The following is a 25,910-nucleotide window of genomic DNA, read 5'->3' on the forward strand; positions in this document are numbered from 1 at the left end:
TTCGTTGCCGGCTTCCATATTGAATTTCTGGTGAAACAAGCAGAGAAGATTGCAAATAGCAATCACATAATCATAGGACTCCTGACAACCAGTCATAAGTACAAACAGGTTGCCAAATGCCTAAAATATGATCACATGGCCTTGGGGATAATTGGGGAATCATAACTTCAAGAACACATTGAAATCTATTTTTTCCTCATATAACTTTGAACACTCATTAAATGACCAATTGTAAGTTGAAGACTACCTGTGTTACAAGATGTGCTGGTAGTATCTTTGAAAAATAGGTGGCTGGTTAAACAGAATGCTGGCCTAGATACTAGTTTTAACTCTAATTGCAAGTTTTAATATTTTTAAGAGATCATTTAATACAAAAAACCCCGCTTTTATTATATATTTATTTAGAAGGAAAAGAAAAATGTTCTCTGAAATTCATGCCAAAATGCTTGAAGAGAAATTCTTAGCATTTGTTTATGAAAATACATGAAAGGCCACTTTCATGATTGACTTACTCTTTAAAATTCAAAAGCCGCATCCTAGAGATACACAAGGCAAAACCTTTTCTTCTGCAGTGGTGGGCAGGGAAGCCTGAACAGAAATTGTAATCCTGTTTGACTGAATACGTTTCCTGTGCTTTACTTAATCCAGAGCCTTAATTATGCTATTAGCAGTAGAAGTTCAACTCACTGGCTGATCACTAGCAGTGGATGTTCCATATCCAGATGGTTCTCCAGGGGCCCAGTTCACATACTTCACAGCCTCAGATTCTACCCAGAGAAATTCCTTCTTGGAATCATGGAGACCAATCCATATATCAAAAGTCACATTTGGAAGAAAAGTTGTTATAAGAGCTGCAGGAAAGAAACAAAGGAATGGAAAGTACTTGGCATATGATTAGAGAAAAAGCAGTGAAGATAATGCTATTTTTCTAAGTGGAGCTAGGAACTCAAAAGTTGAATTCCATTATCCACACTATTAGTGTTTCCCTGTTGTCCCTATTATAAAATTTGCTGTCCTCCTTGGCTTTGTTACCTCTGTTTAACTGCAGCTCCTGATCAACATTCAAGATAAAGAAGAATAAAGGCTAACAGATTTTATACACCATGAGCTTCATTGGATGATGTCAGAATACTATTTTAACTCTGGTACTGCTAAAGGCATCAGTTCAGACTTGTTCAATATTTTCTCCTCTGAATCTATGCTTGGAGCATAGCATAAAGAAAGGCTTGTCTTGAATTGAAATGGTACTCATCCTATCACTTTTTGGCATATACTTCAGGTAATAATGAGACTCTACAATTATTCTACAATGGTCTTGTTTAGAGCAAGGCTTTTCAACCGGTGGTAGACGTACCACCAGTGGTACTTCAGCATCTGGCAGGTGGTACGCGACCCCTAGCCAAGTGTAGCAGGGGAGGGAACCAGCTAAGTGGCACCACACAGACCTGGAGATCAGCTGGAGCTGCAGAGCTTGGCAGAAGCCCCAGGATCGGCGCATGTGGCGACATAGTAATTGGAGATTCTGGCACACATGGAAGAGAAAAGGAGGAGGGTGGTGGAGAGAAGAGAAGGTATAAAAGGGGCAGGTTTTGGCAGAAGAGGGAGAGAAAGAGTGAGATGCGAAGAGGTTTTTCTTAACAAAGCAGTGAGGAGAGACAGAGTGAGCAGCTTGTTTTCGGAGGAAGGGTGAGTGAGTGAACAGCCTGTTTTTGGGGGAAGGGTGAGTGAGCAAGCAGCCTGTTTTTGGAGGAAGGGTGAGTGAGTGAGCGGCCTGTTTTTGGGGGAAGAGTGATTGAGAGCAAGCAAGCAGCCTGTTTTGGGGGGAAGGGTGAGCGAGCGAGCAGCCTGTTTTCAAGGGAAGGGTGAGCTAGCGGCCTGTTTTCAGAGGAATGGCGAATGAGTGAGCGGCCTGTTTTCGGGGGAAGGACGCTGATCAGCCGGAGTCTGGTGCTGATCCTGGCGCTTCTGCTGAGCACTGACAGCCCTGCAGAAGTGCCAATCAGCTATCAGGATCAGCAGAAGCCCAGGATCAGCGCAGGCAGGCAGGTAGGCAGGAAGGAGATGGGAATGGGAAGGAAGGAAGGAAGGAAGGAAGGAAGGAAGGAAGGAAGGAAGGAAGGAAGGAGAGAGATGGGAATGAGAAGGAGGGAGGCAGGGGAAAAGGAAGGGAGGAAACCCCTCCCCCCATGGTAACCACAATGCTAATGCGGCCCTCACTGAAATTGAGTTTGACACCTCTGATATAAAAGGTGGTTTCCCCATTGACTTTGCTTGTCAAAAGGTTGCAAAAGGGATCACATGATCTTAAGACACTGCAGCCATCATAAATATCACTGTTGCCAAGCATCTGAATGTAAATCACATGACCCTGGGAATGCTGAAAGGGTCATAAGTGTGAAAATTGGTCATAAATCACTTTTTTCAGTGCCATTGTAACTTTATTCAACAGCTAAAATAAATACAGTATTTATATCTTCAGAGCCTTCTATTCTTTATTACTACTTCAGATATTCCTGGAGTGAATTCTACAAAATAAGTTCTGCCTATCAGAGAACACATCTGTTCTAAGCAGAATATGGAACATTTTGGGGATAAGCCAGATATCTATACTAAAGACTACTAACTATAAAGCTGAAAGGCAAAGAAAGAAACAGATCAATATCTGGCTATCACACATTGGTTAAAAAAACAACTTTTTTCCTTCCTGTGAAGATTATTTATCTTACTGTTCTGGAAATTCCAAATTGAAACTCATTTTCAGGAGTACAGCTGTTAAAAACTTCCAGTGTTGGAGCATTCACAGCTTCTGGAGGCAGGTTGTTCCACTGATTAATTGTTCTAACTGTCAGGAAATTTCTCCTTAGTTCTAGGTTGCTTCTCTCTTTGGTTAGTTTCCATCCAGTGTTTCTCGTCCTGCCCTCAAGTGCTTTGGAGAATAGCTTGACTCCCTCTTCTTTGTGGCAGCCCCTGAGATACTGGAACACTGCTATCATGTCACCGCTAGTCCTTCTCTTCATTAAACTAGACATACCCAATTCCAAACTGTTCCTTATGTTTTAGCCTCCAGTCCCCTAATCATCTTTGTTGCTCTTCTCTGCACTCTTTCTAGAGTCTCAACATCTTTTTTACATCATACTGACCAAAACTGGATGCAGTATTCCAAGTATGGCCTTACCAAGGCATTATAAAGTGGTATTAACACTTCACGTGATCTTGATTCTATCCCTCTGTTAATGCAGCCTAGCACTTTTTTCGCAGCTGCACACTGCTGGCTCATATCTAAGTGATTGTCCACTAGGACTCCAAGATCCCTCTCACAGTTGCTACTATTGAGCAAGGTACCACATATACTATACTTGTTCATTTGGTTTTTCTTGATTTTTCTTGCCTAAATGTAGAATCTTACTTTTTTCACCACTGAATTTCATTTTGTTAGATAGCACCCAATGTTCAAGTCTGTCAAGATCCTTCTGTATCTTAGGCCTATCTTTTGGAGTGTTGGCTATTCCTGCCAGCTTGGTGCAAATTTGATGAGCTTGTTGAATAGCAATGGGCCCAGAACAGAGCTGTGGAGCACTCCATTACACACCTCCCTCCATGTAGATGCAGTTCCATTGAGGACTCCACGCCGAGTACGGCCAGTCACCCAGCTACGAATCCATCTGGTGGTGATGCTGTCTAACCCACATTTTTCTATCTTATCAAGTCTACTTTATCAAATGCCTCACTGAAGTCCAAGTAAATTATATCCACAGCATTCCTTTGGTCCACTAATTTTGTCACCTTGTCAAAGAATGCAATAAGATTAGTCTGGTATGATCTGTTTTTGACAAACCCATGTTGGCTTTTGGTAATGACTTTGTTTGTTCACCAATTCATTGCTTGATTACCTTTTCCAGAATCTTCCCAGATATTGAGGTCAGGCTGATAGGTCTGTAGTTTCCTGGATTGATTTTTTCCCTTTTTTGAAGATGGGAACTACATCAGCTCTTTTCCAGTCCTCTGGTAGTTCCCCAGTGCTCCAGGATCTTTGAAAGATATAGTTCAGTGGTTGTGAGATCACATCTGCCAGTTCCTTCAGAACCTTGGTGTGTAGTACATCTGGTCCTGGTGATTTGAACTCATCTAGGGTGGACAGGTGCTCACTTACCATTTTCTTGCCTATCTCAACTTGTGTTTCTAATCTGTTTTTTACAGTACTGTTTTTGATAGATTGGACTGTTTTTTCCCTTTGTGCAAATATGGATGCAAAAAACAAGTTGAGTAGTTCTGCTTTCTCCCTGATCCTTGTCACCTTCTTGCCACTTTCTCCCACTAATAGACCAATCATTTCCTTAACTTTTTTCTTATTTTTTACATGTTGAAAGAAGCTTTTTTTGTTATTTTTTACTTTTGTCACAAGTCTTGGTTCATTTTGAGCCTTAGCTTTACTCACTGCATCTTTGCAGGCTCGGGCTATTTGCTGATATTCTTCCTTAGTTATGTGCCCCTTTTCCCACTTTTTATACTTGTCCTTTTTGTGTTTCAATTTATCTTAAGAGTTCTTTATGCAGCCATGCTGGTTTCTTTTGAGAGCTGTTATTTTTCTTCTTTGTTGGTATTGTGCTAGACTGGGCTTTTATTATCTCACTTTTCAAAATTTCCCAAGCTTCTTCAGTTGTTTGCCCCTTGAGGATTCTCATCCATGGAATCCTTCCCAAGCTCTCACTAAGTTTATTGAAATTAGCTCTCTTAAAGTCCAAGACTCTAATTTGACTGTGTTCTTTTGCTTGTGCTTTCATAATGTTGAATTCCAATATTGCATGATCACTCCCCCCCAAGGTTCCTGTGGCTTCAACACCTATCATTTCATCTCTGTTTGTGAGAATTAGGTCTATATGGCTAATCCCCTAGTTCCCTTCTCTACTTTTTGGCAGACAAATTTGTCTGCTAGGTTTGTCAGGAATCTGTTTGATTTTCCACTTGGTGCAGAGTTTGTCTCCCAGTTGATGTCAGGGTAATTAAACTCCCCCATTACTATTGTGATATGCTTGCTACATATCTTAGTTAGTTGAAGAGCAAAAACTTTTATCTATTTCCTCTGTTTGTTTGGTTGGGTGGCTTGTAGTATACACCTAGGGAAATGTCATTGTTTCCCCTTTTATATTGACCCACTCAATGCATTCAAGACAATTTTCATCATTGTTGTGCTCTATTTCTGTAGAGATGTAGTTATTTCCTATATAGAGCTACTTCACCTCCTCTTTTATTTGGTCTGCTTTTTTTCAATAATTTAAATCCCTCTAGCTGTGTGTTCCATTTGTGGGTTTTATCCTGCTAAGTTTCCATAACGGCAACAATAACATATCTGCCCTCATTTACCTAAATTTCTAGTTCACCTTGTTTATTTCTCCTGTGTGTTGGTGTATAGACATCTGAGTGCTGTATGACTGACCCTGTGTTTACTTTCTTGTAGAGGCAGCATTGTGTAGTTGCAACACAAGTCCCCCCTTTTAGTATGTGCATGTAACTTCTCAACTCATATACAAAAGAACCTGCATTGTGAGGTCACCACACTAGTTACACTATTTGCCTCCCCACACCCTCCCCACAGATACATTAAGTGAATTTTCCCAACAAAAATGCCATTGTCCCTTATCAAAAGGATTTTCTCTTGAGGAACTTTCCTATCTATTCTGGGACCAAAACCTGTCTACTTTTCAGAGGCAGAGCAAACATCTCTTCATGTACATGTACTCAAACACCCTTGGATAAAACCTACCTTGCTCAAGATGGTTCGAAATAGTAGCCAATATACCTCCCTGAATTTCACATTTCCGCTTTGCCTCCATCCATGTCACTTTTTCTTGACTGTAGATCCTAAAGCACTATACATGGTATTTCACAACAAAGAAAAAAAAAACAGGATGTGGAAGAATCTTTTTGGTTCAGATTTGTTTACAGTAATTCACTATTGCTCCTCTTATTATTCCTCTCTTTCTCTAAAATTCCTCAAAAGTACACTTTTTCTTCTTGCAAGAATCTAATGAGGTAGTATAGACCAACTAGTAATGGCTGATGTCAAGTGAACCATACTAGGATTTCAGTCAAAAGTTTCATCAACCATAGTTTACCATTTTACTGCACTAGCTCCTTGACTCATTTATTCTTATATTCTAATCATTAAGTAGGGAAAGGGCAACTGTACTCAGACTTTCTGGAAACTGTTCTGATGGCAGGAATAGGGATATTTGTGAAGAAATCAGTTTTAGTATTCTCCACAGAACTTATTTTTCTTCTCACATATATACCGGTAGTTTAAAGAAGACACACATACATATATTCCTCTCAAATTGTTCCCATTAATGAATTATAATAGTGTGGCCTAAGTACCTTATTAATAAAGGCATGCCACCCTTGGGGACAGCTACCAGGAGTTGGTACAGGTAGCGACGGCAAGGAAGGCTGCACAGTGGTGGTGTTGGCACGCTTGCAAACATAAGGCAGAGCAGTGAGGCATCTCTGGTCACCCCAGTCCTCTGCAGAGGATGAAAAAGATGGTGATGAGCTTCATCTAAGGGATGCCAGAACACAGTGGCCCTCTCAAAGAAAATGCTGTACTAATGAATGCTGCCAAGGCTTTGTATTAAAATTCTGGCAGAGAAAAACTCAAAATATGAAACTTAGGATATTTCCTCTCTTACCTGCTATGTCTGAAAAGCCATGTAGACCCACATCACTAAAATAAAATATAAATGAAAGGAACTTTACACACATTTCCATATTAATGGTTAATTGCATCCCAATTGTTAAAAAGAGAATGGAAAGAGGGGAGAGAAGAAACTATAATGCTTTAATAGCAAGGAAATAAGAACAAAGACAAAAAAGAAGTCAACCACTACAAACATTTCTAATGAGCTTGGTGCATCGCACAAAGTTTCTCCATGGTAGATAAGGGTACCAATTTTGGCACGTGGCTAATTGGAAAAAAACAAGGGGAAAAAAGACTTCAAGCTTTCTATCATGGGATTTTTTAAAAAAGAAAATCTTTTTTTTTCTTTACATTTGTTGAAATTGCAGCCGTTTTTTATAGGGAAAAAAAAACTCCTATCTGGAAAGAATGAGATAGAAACTGCAGTTTTGCAAGAATTTCAGAAATGTTCATAACAAAGGAGGTCATCCATGTTGAAGCATTATATAAATAATTCAACAGTACCTAGAGTGTGGGGATAGGAGAGGAATGAATGAAATAAGTTCCATCATTTATATCTATTATGGGGATGATTTCATCATTCGTTGAACTCATCAGTCCATGAAATCAGGGAGATGAATTGGGCAAGTACAGGTAGTCCTTGAATTATGACCACAACTGAGCCCAAAATTTGTGTTGCTAAGTAAAACATTGTTAAGTGAGTTTGCCCCATTTTACGACTTTTCTTGCCACAGTTGTAAAGTGAATCATTGCATTTGTTCAGTTAGTAACATGGTTGTTAAGTGAAACTGGATTCTCCATTGACTTTGCTCATCAGAAGGTCTCAAAAACTTATCACATGACACTGCAACCGTCATAAATATGAACCATTTGCCAAAACTTTGGATTCTGATCACATGACCATGGGGGATGCTGCAATGGTTCTAAGTGTGAAAAACGGCCATAAGTCACTTTTTCAGTGCCATTGTAACTTTGAACAGTCACTAAATGAACTATTGCAAATAGAGGATTACCTATACTGGCAGAACCTTTAAAGTCTTGGAGATGGTTTATAGGCTAATATTAGTTAACTGCAATGGAAGACCCTTTCTCTCTGCACCTGGTAAAACTGACTTTGCCATGATGACTCATGTTCACTGCATCTAAGAAAGGGATATCTGCAGCTGGATGTGTCAAAAAATTCTTGACACACACACCCATCATGTCATTCATTTATAAGACGTTGGACAAAATAGCATTTAATTTTCCTGAATATCTATGCAGCCAATTTCTTTGGAGTGAAAAATTAGCTTTCAGGAATTGAGGGAAGACTGCATCAAACAGAAACCTTTGGAGAGAATTCATGTCCACATAGAGGGTGGTTCCTGAGGAAATCCTCCATTATAATCTGTCCCCTTGATTTCCTCAGCTCTTGAAAGAGCTTAAAGATTAGCCCCATTATCTGAAGAAGTAGTACAATAAAAGAAATCAGTGCTGCTTTCCATATCACCATGTCACCCATGGGCAAATGGGAAGAAGAATTATTTGGTCGGTGGGCAGGAGATACTGTAACCTGGCCAGGCTGCTCTTGAAGGACCAGGCTCTGAGAACGGCAACCCCAACTATTCAAATATTCTCTCAAGGTAATCCAGAGACTTTCTGCGGCCATGGCCATCCATAGGGAAGACAGAATGGAAAAGTAAAGGAAACATGAAAAGAACTGCAGGAGTAAAAGGGGGGGGGAGTTTAACAAGGAGTTCTTATAGAGGTCCCTAAAACTGGCTGGAAGATTGCTTTCTTCTGCCACATAGAAATGAAAATGATTTGGTCTTGCCAGCTAAGAATATTAGAGTAAGAATATTCTCACTAAGAGTAAGAACAAGTTCTTACTGGCACTACCTCCACAGAAAATAAGATTCTTCTAACAAGTTACGTTCTAAGAAATAGGATATAGAAATCTCAGCAGCTGCTTTGTTTTGCTTTCTGAATCCAACTTCTCCCAGGTTCTTAAGAAGGAAACTTTCTCAGTCTCTTACATATATCCCCTGTGAAAACTGGTAGGAGGCTGTTCTCATAGAGAAGGAACATCTGGATGGCTTTTTTAGTGTTTAATTGTTAATAAGTTCCTTGCAAGATATGCTTCCAATCAACCTAGTTGGAAAACGTTTATCAATTTTATTTTAATGCATTTTACACTATTATTTATTCAGACAATAACCAGGCTTAGAAGAAAACTGAGGACACTTGCACAATTTTGTATTGATAAACAGACAAGTGCAGAATACTGACTGGCAACTTAATTTTCCAGTAATGATGGATGCTAAAGACTTATTTTGAATTCTTCAACCAAATAAACATTTCACCACGTTGGATTCTCCTAAACATTACAGAACATTTCTTGCAAGATCAATTTATTATCTTTCCATCTGTTTGGCAGACAGCAGGTTCCATGCTTAGAGTTGACTGAAATAGTTAAGCCATGTTTTCTATTGCAAATGCTATAGGAATCTATAATGTAAATTATGGTTCTGTAAGCAAACTTTCTATAGCATTCAGATGAATTCCTTCTTGTTGTCTGTAAAGTAGCACAATTTTGCTCAGGTAAATATAGAATGCAGAAACAAATAATGATGAAAGTTAAACTGGTAACCCATAGCTTCAGTATATAATCTCTTATTGCTTCATGTTTATTACATTATACAATTTTGTATGTGATAATTACTGAGGAATCTTGCTACTATTCATTGCAGAAAAAAACCTTACAAAAATTCTGCTAAGTCATCTGGAGCTGGATCTACTGCCAGAGTCACATTCTGGTTTCTGCAAACATCATGGGACTATTGACATGATTTTTTGTCATACACCAAACACCAACTTCAGGAAAAGCGCCAGGAACAAAGAAAGCAGTATGTTATTTTATTTTATTTTATTTTATTTATTTACCGTAACTGAATTTCTATACCGCCCTTCTCCCGAAGGACTCAGGGCAGTGTACAGGGCAATAAAAGTACTACATACAAAAGTTAAAAGTAAGATTAAATTAATTTAGCCCTAACAATAAATAGTTAAAAATACCCCAAACTCTTATACCAGGCCGGCCTGTTCAAATAAGTAGGTTTTCAGATCACGGCGGAAAGAGCGAAGGTCGGGAGCCATCCGGAGCTGAACCGGTAATTGATTCCAAAGGGCTGGTGCGCCCACAGAGAATGCTCTCCCCCTGGGGGCTGCCAGCCGACACTCTCTGACCGACGGCACCCTGAGGAGGCCCTCTCTGTGGGAGCGCACAGGACGAAGGGAAGATGACGCCGGCAGCAGGTGCTCCCGTAGGTAATCTGGACCCATGCCATTTAGGGCTTTATAGGTCATCACCAGCACCTTGAATCTCACCCGGAGGGCAACTGGAAGCCAATGCAGCTCACGGAGAAGAGGTGTTACATGGGAGTATCGGGAGACCCCCATCACAACTCGCATTCTGCAAAAGCTGAAGCCTCCGAGTGGTCCTCAAGGGCAGCCCCATGTACAGAGCATTGCAGTAGTCTATACGAGAGGTCACGAGCGCATGAGTGACTGTACGCAGGGCATCCCGGTCCAGATAGGGTCGCAACTGGCGCACCAGGCGAACCTGGACAAAAGCCCCCCTGGTCACAGCTCCTGCATAGTCTTCCAAACTGAGCTGTGAGTCCAGGAGGACACCCAAGTTGCGAGCCCTATCTATGGGGGGTACCACCTCACCCCCCATGGTTAAAGATGGAATGGACTGAATTTCCCGAGATGCCGGAATGTACAGTCTTGTCGGGATTGAGCCGAAGGCTGTTCCTCCCCATCCAGACCCGAACTGCCTCTAGGCAACGGGACATCACATCGAGGGCATCACTGGGGTGGTTTGGGGTAGAGATGAAAATCTGGGTATCATCAGCATACTGATGATACCCCACTCCAAAACCACGAATGATCTCACCCAGCGGCTTGAACAGGAAAGGTGAGAGGACCGACCCCTGAGGAACTCCACAAACGAGAGGCCTCGAGGCCGACCTCTGCCCTCCTGTCAGCACTGACTGCAAATGTCCCAGGAGATAGGAGGAGAACCACTGGAGAACAGTGCCCCCCACTCCCAACCCCCTGAGACGCCGCAGTAAGATACCATGGTCAATGGTATCGAAAGCCGCTGAGAGGTCTAATAGGACTAGGACAGAGGAACAACCTCTGTCCCGAGCCCGCCAGAGATCATTCACCAGCACAACCAATGCCGTCTCCGTGCTGTACCCGGGCCTAAAGCCCGATTGGTACGGGTCCAGATAATCAGCTTCCTCCAGGAACAGAGGGAGCTGATGCGCCACCACGCTCTCAACAACCATCGCAAGAAAGCGAAGGTTGGAGACCGGACGATAGTTGTTCAAAATAGCCGGGTCCAGGGCAGGCTTCTTGAGGAGGGGCCTCACCACCACCTCCTTCAAGGAGGCAGGAAAGCTACCCTCACTCAAAGAAGCAGTTATCACTGCCTGGAGCCAGCCTCGTATCCCCTCCCGAGCCACACAGACCACCCAGGAGGGGCACGGGTCCAATAAACATGTGGTGGAGCTCAGCCTCCCCATGATCCTGTCCACATCTTCTGGAGTCACAGGGTCGAACTCTTCCCAGATAACATCACCAAGACCGCTCGTGTCACCTCCGTCAGACTCTGCCCAGTCGGAGTCCAGACTGGCCCGAATCCGAGCGATTTTGTCTGCCAGATGTTGGCTAAACTCCTCGGCACGACCCTGCAAGTGCTCCTCCCTTACCTCCTGGTTGAGGAGGGAGCGGGTCACCCTGAACAGGGCGGCCAGGCGATTATCTGTGGACGTGATGAGGGCAGCAAAGCTTTGCCACCCTCATCGCCACGAGATAAGACCTTGTAGAGGACCTTAGTCGCAACCGGTCGGATTCAGACCGGCTGGATCTCCAACAGCTCTCTAGGCCCTGTCTCCGACGCTTAATCTCCCGGAGCTCCATGGAAAACCACGGAGCCCACTGGGATCTGCGCTGGGTCAGGGGCCGCATGGGTACAACACAGTCGAGTGCCTCCGTGGCTGCCCTTTCCCAGGCTTCCACCAAGGCATCAGCCGGGCTGTGAGCGAAGGCGGCAGGCGGGGACCCAAGCGCCACCTGAAACCGCTCAGGGTCCATTAGGCGCCTGGGGCGGAAGCATCTTGTCGGTTATGACAAGAGTTATGCCAGAGTTCCCCAACCTTTCTGACTTTGCAAACAGGCGGGTGGGGGAAGAGGGGATGTTTCCGTACGAGCAGTGGGCAAGCGCGCAGTGTGCAGCTCCATTTGTGCAAGTGGCAGCCATACGTGCCCACCGCTCATGCAAATGAAGCACACACACACACACTCACCCACTGCTTGTATGAGTAGAGATACACAGTCATGCATGCGCACTCACCCACAGCTTCTATGGCCCAGTTCCGAACGGCTCAAGGCCCAGTAGTGGGCTGTGGCCTGGGGGTTGGGGACCCGTGTTATGCCATATTCCAAATGATCAAAGACACAGTAAAGGGAATCAAGAAATAAATCAATTATCATTTGGGAATGTCAAGCAATTCAAAGAATATCTACTACTAACCTCTGCTAGCTGTCATGTACACACACTTCCTTTCTTTGTTAATAAGCCGTGGTTTACCAGGTGCCCATGAGATGAAATTCAACAGAGAACCATCAGACCACCTGGAGGAAGTAAATGGCACAGAGGGAGGCTTTCATATTTTAAGCAAAGGTGAATCCAAGAAAGAAAAACATTTCTAGAGCAGTGACAGGTGTTAATGAGGAACACAGAAAACTCACCGAAACCGTCCATCGTTCTCATAGGTGTTTAATCCAATCCACCAGTGTTCTTCCTGACCTCTTGAAAACTGGTCAAGGATTGTATATATTGGCATTAGAAATATAATCATAAGTAAGAGGGAGAATGAGAATAAAAGAACTAATCATTTCTCTCCAATGTCAAATTACCTGTTGTGACTAAATATGCCATCATGGGCCTCCTCCTTTCATTGTTCTTGTTTTTGATGAAACATGCCTCAAGTACTACTAAATAATTGTTGACACTGCAGTCTTCAATCACAATTCCACCAATCTCTCTTTAAGGTTATTAATTCCCTATTACATTTTCAACGATCAAACATGCTTTTATATAACCTTACATATACTGCCTTGTATATTCTTGAAGAAAGGCAGAATAAAATATCAATGTAAGTTGATCTGCAAATGCACACAAATCTACCCAGATCCATCCTAAGTAAGGCTTCAGTCCCCATATAACTTACCTATACATGAAATCATAACTGAACACAGCAAGCTCTCTTATATCAAAAAATTGTTTTGTCTAGCCCAGTATTTATTTTTTAAAAAGCACTTTACATCACCTAAAAAAACATATTATATCTGGCAATCTTCCATAGTTTGGCATTCTTCAGATGTTTTGAATTAAAACTTCAGCTCAGTTCAGCCAGCTTGCCAACTGATCTGGCTAAAGATGGTGGTGGTTTTTCGTTGAAGCCATCTAATATGCACCTAGTGTAGTAGGCTAAAGTATACAGTTTAATAGGATCATGCCTAAAAGTTACCTGGCCCTTCCATTAGGAAAATTATATTAGTATTAGGATCATTCCAACAGCATGGTCTCATTAGTGCTATGTTGTTTGTAGGTACTTTTAAAAATAGAATAAAAATAATCGTGTATACTAATCCTTAATCCTTCAGCTGAATGCCAGAAACTGAATCTGAGAACTAGTATATTCAAAAAATATGCTCATTTACCAACTGCACTGGAATATATAGTACTGTAACACTTTTAACTTAAAATAAGAAGTCAACATCACAACTGGCTGTATTTGAATTAAAATATGCATACACTACACCCTGAACACTTAAATTTATTGTACTCCATTACATTTATATAGAAAAGGACTGTTAAAAACAGAAGATGTAGTAAGGATAATGTTTCTTTAAAACATATGTGTCCACAATATTTTCTATTTACCAAGTTTGGCAAGAAAGTGGTGGATTGTATAAATAAAGTTGTGCAAAAAAAACTAAAATTTTTGCAGGATAATATTCTTTTGAACTATATATCTAGTACATGGAATTTGGACGACGTAAATGGATTCTCCACACTCTTACTTGGCTAAGACTGATACTTCACCATTGGAAAGATAAAGGTATGGCCTCTTTCAATCAACAGATTGAAAATGTGTTATACTTGCTACTTACAAGCAAATTGCTTATAGATATAGACTTATATAGACAACTATAATTAAATATAGAATTCAGCTTCTGGTTTTGAGCAGTTAGCATGACAGCCAAGGGATTGCATTGCTTCACACCATATGGCTGATTTCTCTCTGCTAGGGGACCCTAAATGGGCCTGAAGTCACCCCAGAAAGGCGACAAAGAAGGAGGAGTGCCCAGTCAACCATGGAGAGATGGCAGTAGATCCAGTTGGTTGGGGAAAGCCCTCCAGAAACCAGCAGAAGAAAGGCTAGCTTCATTCCAGAGTCTAGCCCAAGCTACAAGCAGCCGAAGCCAAAAAGCACTAATTCAAGCTTGATCGTAAACAATGTGACCGTAAACAATGGGTAAAAACATCGATTTTCTCAATTCCACTTGGTAATTTACTTCCTGGGGAAAACAAAGAAACAAAATCCTCCGAAAGTGAGAAGGAGGGGGAGCTTTGCCCCACCCTCCCTCAGAAAGAAGCGGTGAATTAAACTTTTATGGGGGACAGAAATATATTGAAATGAAATGAATATAAGACTTAAATCTGGATAGGTTTGAAATGTGAAATTTGTTAAGATTTTCTTTTCAAAAGATTATTGAAAACAGAAGAAAGTAATTGTTTTGAAAATTGAAAAAATGAACTGGTGCTGACAACTAGTGGTCGAGGAAAATATACAACTGTAGTTGCTTTAATACAGGAACTGACAGAAAGCCCAGTAATCTTGTTTTTGTGACCTTCAACATCTTAACTAAACAGAGAACAGCTGCAACAAAAAGAAAACATTTTGGGCTATTTACAAGGCAAGAACTATAAACCTTAGCAAAAAAATTGACCTTCCTGGATTATAAATACTTATAGAATTGTGACTTTAAAGCTGTTTGCAGAGAAATGAAAACTTTGATTCTTGGCTATCATGGAACATCAGAGACCTGCAGAAAGAACATATCAAGAAAAAACAAATACCTTCCAGAAGGAAATGTATGCTATGTTGCAACTAATTCAAATGACAATGATTTCAAACCATGAAGAAATTAAAAACAACTTTGAAAATTTAAATGAACATATTTTCAATTTAACCTTACAACAATAAAAATTCTCAGAAAATAAAAATAGAGAGCGATCAGATAAAGCAGACAACTGAATATAAACCAGAGGAAAGAGATTTAAAGATGGAACTCAACAATGGAAGGAATTATGATTTAACCCAGGCAGAGAAAAACTTGCAGGAAATATTGGACATGGAAAAGATAACCTGCAAAATAAGTCTGAGGACAAGAACAAAGATTTTACAAAATGGATTACAGAGCTGTCAGGAGAACTACAAGAACTTGAGAGAGAAAAATGATAAGAGAAATTAAGAGAGAAAGAAAAAAAAAGATTTTCAATGAATATGAAGGGGCGAAACCCTCCCACAAAAACATTTTATTTATTTATTTATTGATGGGATTTATATCCCGCCCTATCTCCCGAAGGACTCAGGGCGGCTAACAACAAAACATATAATAAGTACAGAAATCAAGATAAAATGAAATTGAGAACATCAGTGCAATAAATTACAATTAGAGAATTTAAAAAATGAATTAAAAATACTAAATATAAATTAATTAAAATGCCTGTCAGTCTAGGTCAGCCTGGTGGAACAGGTGTGTTTTGAGGCCGCGGCGAAAGGATTGTAGGTTTTGGGCCATCCGAAGCTCAGGGGGGAGATGATTCCATAGGGCTGGCGCTCCCACAGAGAAGGCCCTCCCCCTGGGGGTCGCCAGTCGACATTGCCTAGCTGACGGTACCCTGAGGAGGCCTTCTCTGTGTGAGCGTACTGGACGATGGGAATTTGTTCCCGGCAGCAGATGGTCCTGCAAGTATCCCGGACCTAAGCCATGTAGGGCTTTAAAGGATTTTACTGGATTTGTTTCTTTTACTTACAACAACATCTAAAGACTATGGGAAGACTTTTTGTCCAGTGGAGCATGATAGATATTTGGCAAAAAAAAAAGGCTAAAGTTAGAATTAAGAAATTGGATGATGGGACCTAATCAGATGGAATATTTAAACATTAAACATTTGTTTGAAGATGGTTAAAAAAATAGAAAAATTCTGGATATAAATGTATTTTAGTTTAAGAGAAATAGGCCCCTCAAATAACATAGTATTTTTTATTTACTTTTTTATTTTTTATTTTTTTATAATATGAGAAATATAAAAATGTCGGGATGGTTTATATGAGAGAAAGGTTTTAGATATTTAAGTGTAATTGATCTTGAGAAAATCTCAGTTGATAAGAATGTTCTGAATAGATTCAAAAGATTAGATGATTGGATTTATTAGGTGGAATATTTAAAGACTAAACATTTATTTGAACATGGTTGAAAAGAATAGAAAAATTTTGGACATAAATGTATTTTAGCTTAAGAGGGATATGTTTTTCAAGTAGTACCGTATATACTTGAGTATAAGCCGAATTTTTCAGCCCACTTTTTGGGCTGAAAAATTCCACTTCGGCTTATACTCCAGTCAACAAAAAAACTTACCGAAGACTTGTGCGCGGCCGAGGCTTCGGTGCTTCCGGGATCGCGCGCACCTCTCCCAAGCCACCGCCGTCCGGAGACCTGCCGAAGTTTGGGGAGGTTTGGGGAGGTGCGCGCCTCCCCAAACCTCCCCAAACGTCGGCAGGTCTCCAGACCTCCGCGCCCTGCCTGCCTGCTTCTTTCCGCTGCGGAAAGAAGCAGGCAGGCAGGGCGCGGAGGTCCGGAGAACTGCCGACGTTTGGGGAGGTTTGGGGAGGTGCGCGCCTCCCCAAACCTCCCCAAACGTCGGCAGGTCTCCGGACGGCGGCGGCTTGGGAGAGGTGCGCGCGATCCTGGAAGCACCGAAGCCTCGGCCGCGCGCAAGTCCTCGGTAAGCTCCGGGCGGTCACTTGCTTCGCGTCTCCTGAAGGAAGGGGGGGCGACTGGAGCGGGCGTGTTTCCTCGCCTGCTGGGCGCCGCGATTTGCCCGGGGAACGCGCGGGCACCGAATGGCAGCGTGGAGCGAGGAAGCGGACAGCCAGGGCTTCCCCGAGAGCCACGGCCACACAGGGTATTCCTGTGTATTCAGGCTTGCAAAATGGCGGATCGAGCCTCTGCTGGCGGCAAAGGCTTGCAGAGCGCGGATCCAGCCTCCGCCGGTGGCGGAGGCGTGCAGAACGGCGGATCGGCTTATACTCGAGTCAATAACTTTTTCCAGTTTTTGGGGGTGAAATTGGGGGTCTCGGCTTATACTCGAGTCGGCTTATACTCAAGTATATACGGTATATTATTTTCTTCTTTTTTCTCTTTTTTCTTCTTTTTAAGATATGAGAAATGTAAAACTGTTGGGGTTGCTTGAGGAAAAAGATTTAATACTTAAGTGTAATTAATTCTGAGAAAATCTTTTTTTTTTTTTTTATTGAAAAGTTTTATCATACATTTTGTCCGCGGCTCAGCTGAGTAATTTTCACCCAAAACAGCGCCGATCAGCTGTTCGGGTGAATTTGAAGCCCCCTCCTCGGGAGAAGAGGAGGGGGTGAGGCCCCAGGTAGGGGTCGAGTTCTCCGGGGCCGCCTGAGCTTGTAGCTTGGGCGGCTGAAGGATTGAACTCCCCCGTAGCCTGGGTCGCTCCCAGCTGGTCAGCGTCTCTGCTCCGGATTTCTTGGAGCAGAGCCAGGCGTTTGCGACCACCCCTGCCTGAAGGAAGGACTATGGAATAAAAGGAGCAGGCAGAGCGGTACAAGAGGAAAAGGTGAAGAGGATTATTATATTTTACTCTCGAGCTTGATGGACTTTTTAAACTTAAAGTGAAAGTGCGTCACAAGTGAAAGTAAAAGATGGCGGCTAAACCTCCCCCAAAAACTCTTCGGAGTGGTGGAACTTCTCCGGTGCAACAATCATCATTGCAGGCATTGCGTCCTCCTGATGTATTGACACCGAAGGATTTACAAGATGCTCTTGAAAAACATGCCCAGGTAATTCTGGAATCAATGGGTGATAAATTTGCACAGATAGAGGAGAAATTGGAGAAATTGGAGGAGAGAATGGAAGAGAGGATGGAACAGAAGTTCAGTGTGATGAAGGTAGACATTTTGTCTTCAGTGCATAAAGTGGCTGAATGTGTGGAAGATCTGGATGAAAAAGTGGAAGATTTGACTCAAAAGAATGCCATATTAGAAGCAAAAGTATTGGAGAATGAAGATTTAAGAGACAAAATGGACAGAGAATTGAGTCTTGCTCAATATTACCAGATGCAGTTTGCTGTTAGAATCAGAGGCTTAAAAGAGAATATTAAGGAAGATCTAAAGCAGCTGATTTCTGAGGCTCTGGAAGTGGTATTGAATCAGCCAGCATCTGAAATAAAGGGAGGCATGGATAAAGTGTTTCGTGTGAATTCATGGATTGCTAGACAGAGAAAGCTGCCTAGAGATGTGGTGGTTTATTTTGCAAAGAGGGAAATTAGAGATGAAGTTATACAAGCTGCCTATGATTCTAAAGTTGTGATTGCTGATCAAGAAGTTTTGGTTCTAAAAGAAATTCCTCCAAAGATTTTAAGGAGAAGGAAGGATTTTACATTTCTTGTGCAAGAGCTCAAGCAACGAGATATAAGGTTCAGATGGGAGATCCCAGTTGGGTTGATGGTGATGCATGAAGGTAAAAGGTACCGTCTGGTTACTGTGATGCAGGCGCGTGATTTTTACAATAATGTTTTAAAAGCAACCCCATTATCACTTCTGGAAGCTGCAAAGAGATCTGGAGAAGGAGAACATCAAGAGGCTGAAGATGGACAGACAGAGGAGAATGGTGCTGGAGGAGATCAAGCTACAACTTCTTTGGATGATCCTAGAGAGCAGAGGGTGACGCGTGCTGCTTTAAAACGATCAAAAAAAATAAAAGAACAAGATCAGCAGAAGTCTATGGAACTTCCACAACGTACTTACAGCCAAGCAGTGGGAGGAGCACGGCCTAAAACAGATAGTCCTATCAAAGCAGTGCTTCAAGAGCTTTGGGATGATATGCATGACAACTAAATTTTTAACTTGGAACGTTAATGGACTAAATTCACCACAGAAGAGGAAGAAAGTTTTTCAATATTTAAAACAATTCAAGATAGATGTTATATGTTTGCAAGAAACGCATATTAGGGTTGTGGATCAAAAGTATTTATCGAACTCAAGGTTGGGTACGCAATTTGTTGCTTCTGCAATGAATAAGAAAAATGGAGTGGTTGTTTATGTTAAAAGTGCTTTAACAGCAGACTTAATTGAAGCAGATAAGCATGGAAGATACGTTATGATAGAGCTGCTGCTAGAAGGTAAAAAGACGCTTTTAGTTGGATTATATGCTCCTAATCAACACCAAGCTGACTTTTTTAGTTTACTTCATACAAAGCTTACCCAGTTGGATTATAAATCTTTTATTTTTATGGGGGACTGGAATGGTGTTTTGGATGTACAGATGGACAAGGCTGGAGCTTTTAAGCGCGTCCCAAGTCATGCTAGACTGCCTAAATCCTTTTTTGAAATGAAGGATGACTTGGAACTGCGAGATATTTGGCGCGAGAGACATTTGCAGGAAAAGGATTATACTTTTTTTCTGACAGACATCAATCTTTTTCTAGGATCGATTTTATTTTGCTGACTAATGATTTTTTTTTAAGGACTAAGAAGGTGAAGATTTGTGCAAGAACTATTTCTGATCACAGCCCAGTTTGGCTAGAGATTGATAAGGAGAATAGAGATAGACGCTCGTGGCGTGTAAATGAGAATTTGTTTAGAAATCAGAGAAATGTGGAAGAATGCAAACAGCGGATGAAGGATTTTTTTGAAATGAATATGAATAAGGGTACCTCTATGGACATGGTTTGGGATACTAGTAAGGCCTATATGAGAGGGGTGTTGATATATATGAATAATAAACATAGACGTGCTGTGGAAGCTAGGAGGAAAGAACTGGAGAATGAAATAAAGGAAAAAGAAAAGGCTTTGATTTTGAATTCAGAGGATGTGAAGATTAAGGAGGCTATTAAACTGTTAAGAGGACAATTTGATAAATTAATGGCTGACCAAGTGGCAACCAATTTGCGGTTTGCCAGGCATAATACCTTTTGTAACGCCAACAAACCAGGTAGATGGTTAGCTTATAGATTGAGGAAAAAGCAAAGGGCTTCTAATATAGACAAAATTGAGCATAAAGGAAGGGTTGTGTTTCAACAGGACCTTATCAAGGATGCTTTTGTGGATTTTTATTCTAAATTATATGCTAAGGAGAAGATTAATGAAAAAGACATTGATATATATTTGGAGAATGCTAGCATCCCGGTTCTTACGCAAGTACAAAAAGAGGGGATTAATCAATTAATTACAGAAGAAGAAATTTTTACAGCAATTAAGGAATTGAAGATGGATAAAGCACCAGGTACGGATGGTTTATCTGCGGCTTATTATAAAAATTTACAATTAGAGATGATGAAACCGTTAAAGGAACTGTTCCAGACAATCCAGAGGGGGGGAAAGGTGCCACCGTCTTGGAGAACAACTTTTATTTCCTTGATTCCGAAGGAAGACCAAGATGCTACTCAAGTTAAAAATTATAGACCGATATCGCTTTTAAATACGGATTACAAGATATTTGCTAAGGTGTTGGCTAATAGACTGATGAGGGTTCTGCAACAGGTGATTCATGGGGACCAAACGGGGTTTATTAGTGGTAGGCAAATGAAAAATAATGTGAGGCATATAGTTGATGTGTTAGAGTTTTTGGAAAGGAACAACCAGATCCCTGCGGCGCTAATCTTTCTAGATGCTGAAAAAGCTTTTGATCAATTGAATTGGCAATTTTTGATGAAAGTTTTAGACAAAATGGATTTTGGGGAAAATTTTTTACAACCGATTAGGGCACTATATCAAAAACAAACTGCCCGAATTATAGTTAATAATAGTTTGACAGAAGTATGTAATATTGAGAAGGGCACAAGGCAAGGGTGTCCGTTATCGCCCTTGTTATTTGTGTTAACATTAGAGATATTATTGGTTAAAATACGGAATTCGGAAAAAATTAAGGGTATACAAATTAGAGATCAGGATTATAGATTGAGAGCATTCGCAGATGATCTGGTTGTTACAGTGACCCAGCCAGAGAACTCTGTTGTGGACCTGATGGAGATAATAACACAATACGGGAAGGTTTCTGGATTTAAAGTTAATATACAGAAAACCAAAATTCTGGCCAAAAATATGACAGTTTCGCAAAAGGCTCTCTTAGAAGGATTAACTGGATTTGAGATTGTTAAAAGGGTTAAATATTTGGGGGTGCTTTTGTCGCCCTCTAATACAAAGTTATATAAAAATAATTATGAAAAACTATGGGGGAATATTCAAAAAGAATTGGAGAGTTGGGAAAAATTGCAATTGTCCTTGTTGGGACGGATCGCAGCAGTGAAAATGAACGTCCTGCCTAAATTTCTATTTTTATTTCAAATGATACCGATTCTTAAGAAAGATTCTAATTTGGAGGAATGGCAGCGAGGTATCAATAAATTTGTTTGGGCAGGGAAAAGGCCACGAGTTAAACTTAAGATTATGCAGGATACTCGTGAGAGAGGTGGTCTTAAAATGCCTAATCTTACACTATACTATGAAGCTGCTGCATTAGTAGGAATAAGTGATTGGATTAATTTGACACAAGAGAGATTATTAAATCTTGAGGGCCACGATTTGTTGTTTGGCTGGCATGCATATTTGTTGTATGACAAGAAGGTAGACAATGTGTTTAGAGTGCATATTTTAAGACAGGCATTGTTGAGAGTTTGGAAGAAGTATAGATATAAGCAAGATTGTAAAATACCACTGTGGGCAATTCCAAAACACGCAATAGAAAATATACATGCTGGTTTCAAACATGATGTGACTACGTACAAGGAGATCCTGAGCTTGGAAAGAAATGTTTGGAGTTTGAAATCATATAGCCTCTTGCGAGAAGAGAAGGTTGTTCAAAATTGGTTTCAATATACTCAGCTATGGGCCAGGTGGAAAGAAGACCAGAAAATTGGTTTTACAATGACTGATGAAAATTTGATAAAGCAAATTAGAAATCAGGGTCCAGCACATATCAAACGGATATATCTTGCATTGATAGAAATTGACTCAGAAACAGAGCTTGTTAAAGATTGTATGATTAAATGGGCCCAAAATATCCAAGAAGTTGTTACAATGGATACGTGGGAAAGGATTTGGGTGAGGAACGTAAAATTTACACAAGCTCAAAATCTAAGAGAGAATTTTTATAAAATGTTCTATAGATGGCATTTAGATCCTAAAAAGCTTGCAAGTATGTATCCGAATTATCAGCCTAAATGTTGGAGGTGCGGTGACGAAGACGCAACATATTTTCACATATGGTGGACTTGTAAAAAGGTTAAGGCTTTTTGGATAAAAGTCTGGTGGAACATGCAGAAGATTTTTAAACAGAGGATAAAGTTTTGTCCGCAACTTTTTTTGTTGGGAATAATTACAGATGCAACAGTTGTGGAAAACTAAGTTGATGTTGAATCTAATTACGGCAGCAAGACTCTTAATAGGTCAGTATTGGAAGAAGGAGGAATTGCCGACTATAGAAGAATGGACTTTAAAGGTTTCTGACCTGGCAGAGATGGCAAAGATATCGGCCTATTTGAAAGATCATTCGCAAGAACGCTATATTATGGAGTGGAGAAAATGGATTGAGTATATCCAGAACAAATATGGGACTAAAAAGTTTCATGTAGCATTTGAATAAGTCTTTCCTTCTTTTCTCTTTTTTTTTCTCTTTTTTTATATATTTTATATTAATAGTGTTTGTAGTTATCCTATATGAGCTAGAGAGTGATAGATTTTAGAGTTTATGGTTGTTAGCATATGGTTGTTTATGATTCTTTTTGTTTTGTTTTTTATACCTTGTACTTAGCTCTGGGAAGTCGGGGGGGGGAGGAGGGGGGGAGGGGTAAGGAGGGAGGGATAGGGGAGGGGTAGGGGGGTTTGTTAAAGAATTCTGAGAAAATCTTAACTGGTAAGAATGTTTTGAACATTATGGGGAAAACAAATCTAAATAAGAAGTTTAAAAACAGGATTTATGACAAGGTAATTAAGATGATTACTTTGAAAAAGCTTTATATTGATATACGGTAATTGTTAAATACTGGAAAAATGTTTATATTCAATTATCTATCAAAATATTAAGAAATGTACTAATTTAAGTTTGGAAAAGAGAATATTATTGGAAGAAGAGAAAATCAAAGAAAACTACGGTGTGGATTATGGAATTATAGAAATTAATTGTTATGGATTGTTTTTAATTGTAAACCCAGATAACACGCTGTTTACCAAATATTAAGGTGTTAAAAATCAATAAGATATATTTTTTAAAAATGAAATATAACATTCATTTATAGAGAATATATTTATGCAATAACATAAAAATGATAGTTGCATAAATTTATTAGAAGTACCTTGAATAATGTTTGCATAAGATAAGCAAATATGAAGTTTCAACAATTTACTGTTACAATGACATATCATACTATTTGTTTCTATGTCCTATTTTTCACTTTTTTGTTAAAGTACTTTTATATGGTCTTTTTTTCCTCTTCTCTAACAATATATGCATTTCAAAATTATTATTTTTGTGTTTTGCTTTTTGCTTTTTTGTTAATAATTAAATAGCAATAAAAATATTATATAATACCTATCCAAATTTGCAAAATTAAGTTATGATATAGAGTTTTGTTTTTGATGTCTTCCTCCAGACCACCCTCCCATCCTCTCTACTACCAATCATCAACACTCTCTTCTTGTTATAGGCTACAGAACTATTATGGGGGGGCAGCCCATCCTCCACAGATTTTTTTTCCCTAGAGGAAATCAAAACTACTCTGTCTTCTTTTTATAAATCTTGTGTATTTCTTACTTCTTCCATTTTTGTTTTTTCCATAAAAGAGTTGTTCTGGATGGATGGAAACATGGGGATGTCTTTTACTGATCTTGAAACATCCCTACAATCCCTAACACAACAAAATACCAATTTGACTAATTTTATTTGACATGAATTCATCACAGTATAGTATTTTAGATAGTATCCTACCTTCTTCAAGTTTTGGCCCAAAAAATCCAATTCAGTTTGGCTATGAATTGACACCAACTCAGCTTGAAACCATGTGCAAATCCGTTGAGCCTGCACCCAAGTTGAACGGTGATCAAAGAACTTATATTCAGCATCCTGAAACTTTAACCACTCATTACTCCCTGCAGACAAAGTGAGAAAATAACTGGTCTTAGTGTTTTTTAGCTGTACAAAAATCACCGATGCAGCAAATAATCACTGAGGGAATCATGTCTTTTACTTAGCTTTTCAATTGTTGTTGTTCTTCTAAGACAGGGATCTTCAAACTTGATGCTGGCTGAGGAATTCTGGGAGTTGAAGTCCACAAGTCATAAAAGGGCCAAGTTTGAAGACCCCTGTTCTAAGAGAAGACTTAAAAATCCTGAAGTATTGGTGAGTGAATAGGGACGCGGTGGCTCAGTGGGTTAGGACGCTAAGCTTGTCGATCAGAAGGTCGGCAGTTTGGCGGGTCGAATCCCGAGTGCCGCGTAACAGAGTGAGCGCCTGTTACTCGTCCCAGCTTCTGCCAACCTAGCAGTTCGAAAGCACGTAAAAATGCAAGTAGAAAAATAGGGACCACTACGGTGGGAAGGTAACAGCGTTCCGTGCGCCTTTGGCGTCTAGTCATGCTGGCCACATGACCACGGAGATGTCCTCGGACAAGCGCTGGCTCTTCGGCTTTGAAACGGAGATGAGCACCGGCCCCTAGAGTCGGAAACGACTAGCACGCATGTGCGGGGGAACCTTTACCTTTACCTTTATTCGTGAGTGAACAGGTTTCACCTAAATTGTATCAAATTTCTGTTCATAAACTAACATAGGTGAACATCATTAGAATATAATGTTTATGAACACAATATCTTGACCATAAATTTCTTGCCATCCAAATATTGTTACCCTTCATTTATCACCTTTGTACACAGTGAATGGGACTGACTGGAATTTGATTCCAATTGCAATATGTTTCTCACCCATGATAAAATAAATGTAAAATCAAATTCTTTGAGTAATCCACCCTCAATAAAATGTATTAAATATAACCTACATGGTAGAGCTATAAGATAGAACATACCGAGTAAAATAAATGTCATGCTGGGTTAATCTACAACACATAACTTGTTTCTGAATCAAAATCAAATGCATAATAGAAAAATCACTTCCTGCCCCATAAGAGAGGAGTTTCAACACAGTTAACTTTCTTATTGTTTTAAGAACCATTGGAAGTTGCAACTCCCATAAACATTTACATTAAATGGAATTTGTGCTGAATATAATATATTGGAGCCACAGGATTAGATCAGTATTAAACAGTAAAAATAAATGTTATGTCCAACTTCAGGCAATTTTTTTCTTTTTCAGTTTTTCCAGATCACATATGATTTCAGAAACCATAATCATAATATGCTCAGGGTTTTTTTTCTCATAGAATGCTAAGAACGGCGTTCCGGCACCCTTTTTTTGCAAAAAAAAAGCTCCCTCTGAAAGCCTATTGCTAGGCAATCTTGGCCCTTTTTTATGACTTGTGGACCAACTCCCAGAAATCCTGAGCCAGCCATGCTGAGGGGAAAGGGAGAGGTTTCCAAGCTGAGCCATGCTGGCTCAGGAATTCTGGGAGTTGAAGTCCTTGAGTCATAAAAGAGCCTGCACTAGAAGAGGACATTTAAATTATTTACAGGATTACTTCTTTAGGAACTAAACTTTTAGAATGTAAAACAGCTAATTCAAAAAAGCCAACAGGAAAGAACCTCACATTTTTCATCTGCTTCTGTCTTTCAGAAGGTAAAATTGGATAACAAAATAATCTATTTCCTATGTTAACATCTCTGCAACAGTATAACAAAGTTTT

The 25,910-nt window shown here is 40.2% G+C and overlaps 1 protein-coding gene across 1 annotated transcript in view; it reads right to left on the minus strand.

Annotated features, from left to right (window-relative positions):
* MRC2 (mannose receptor C-type 2) overlaps positions 1–25,910 on the minus strand; it is a 124,590-nt gene that overhangs the window by 26,235 nt on the left and 72,445 nt on the right. The window contains exons 17-22 of the mRNA XM_081345399.1: positions 24,047–24,207; positions 12,491–12,558; positions 12,273–12,373; positions 6,373–6,518; positions 5,762–5,867; positions 688–851 (exon numbers count right to left, since the gene is read on the minus strand). Of these exons, the coding sequence (XP_081201525.1) occupies positions 688–851; positions 5,762–5,867; positions 6,373–6,518; positions 12,273–12,373; positions 12,491–12,558; positions 24,047–24,207 (746 nt within the window). The remainder of the gene's footprint in view (positions 1–687; positions 852–5,761; positions 5,868–6,372; positions 6,519–12,272; positions 12,374–12,490; positions 12,559–24,046; positions 24,208–25,910) is intronic.

The sequence above is a fragment of the Vipera berus genome (genome assembly GCF_964194415.1).
Source record: "Vipera berus genome assembly, chromosome: Z".
In the NCBI taxonomy this organism is placed as follows: domain Eukaryota; kingdom Metazoa; phylum Chordata; class Lepidosauria; order Squamata; family Viperidae; genus Vipera; species Vipera berus.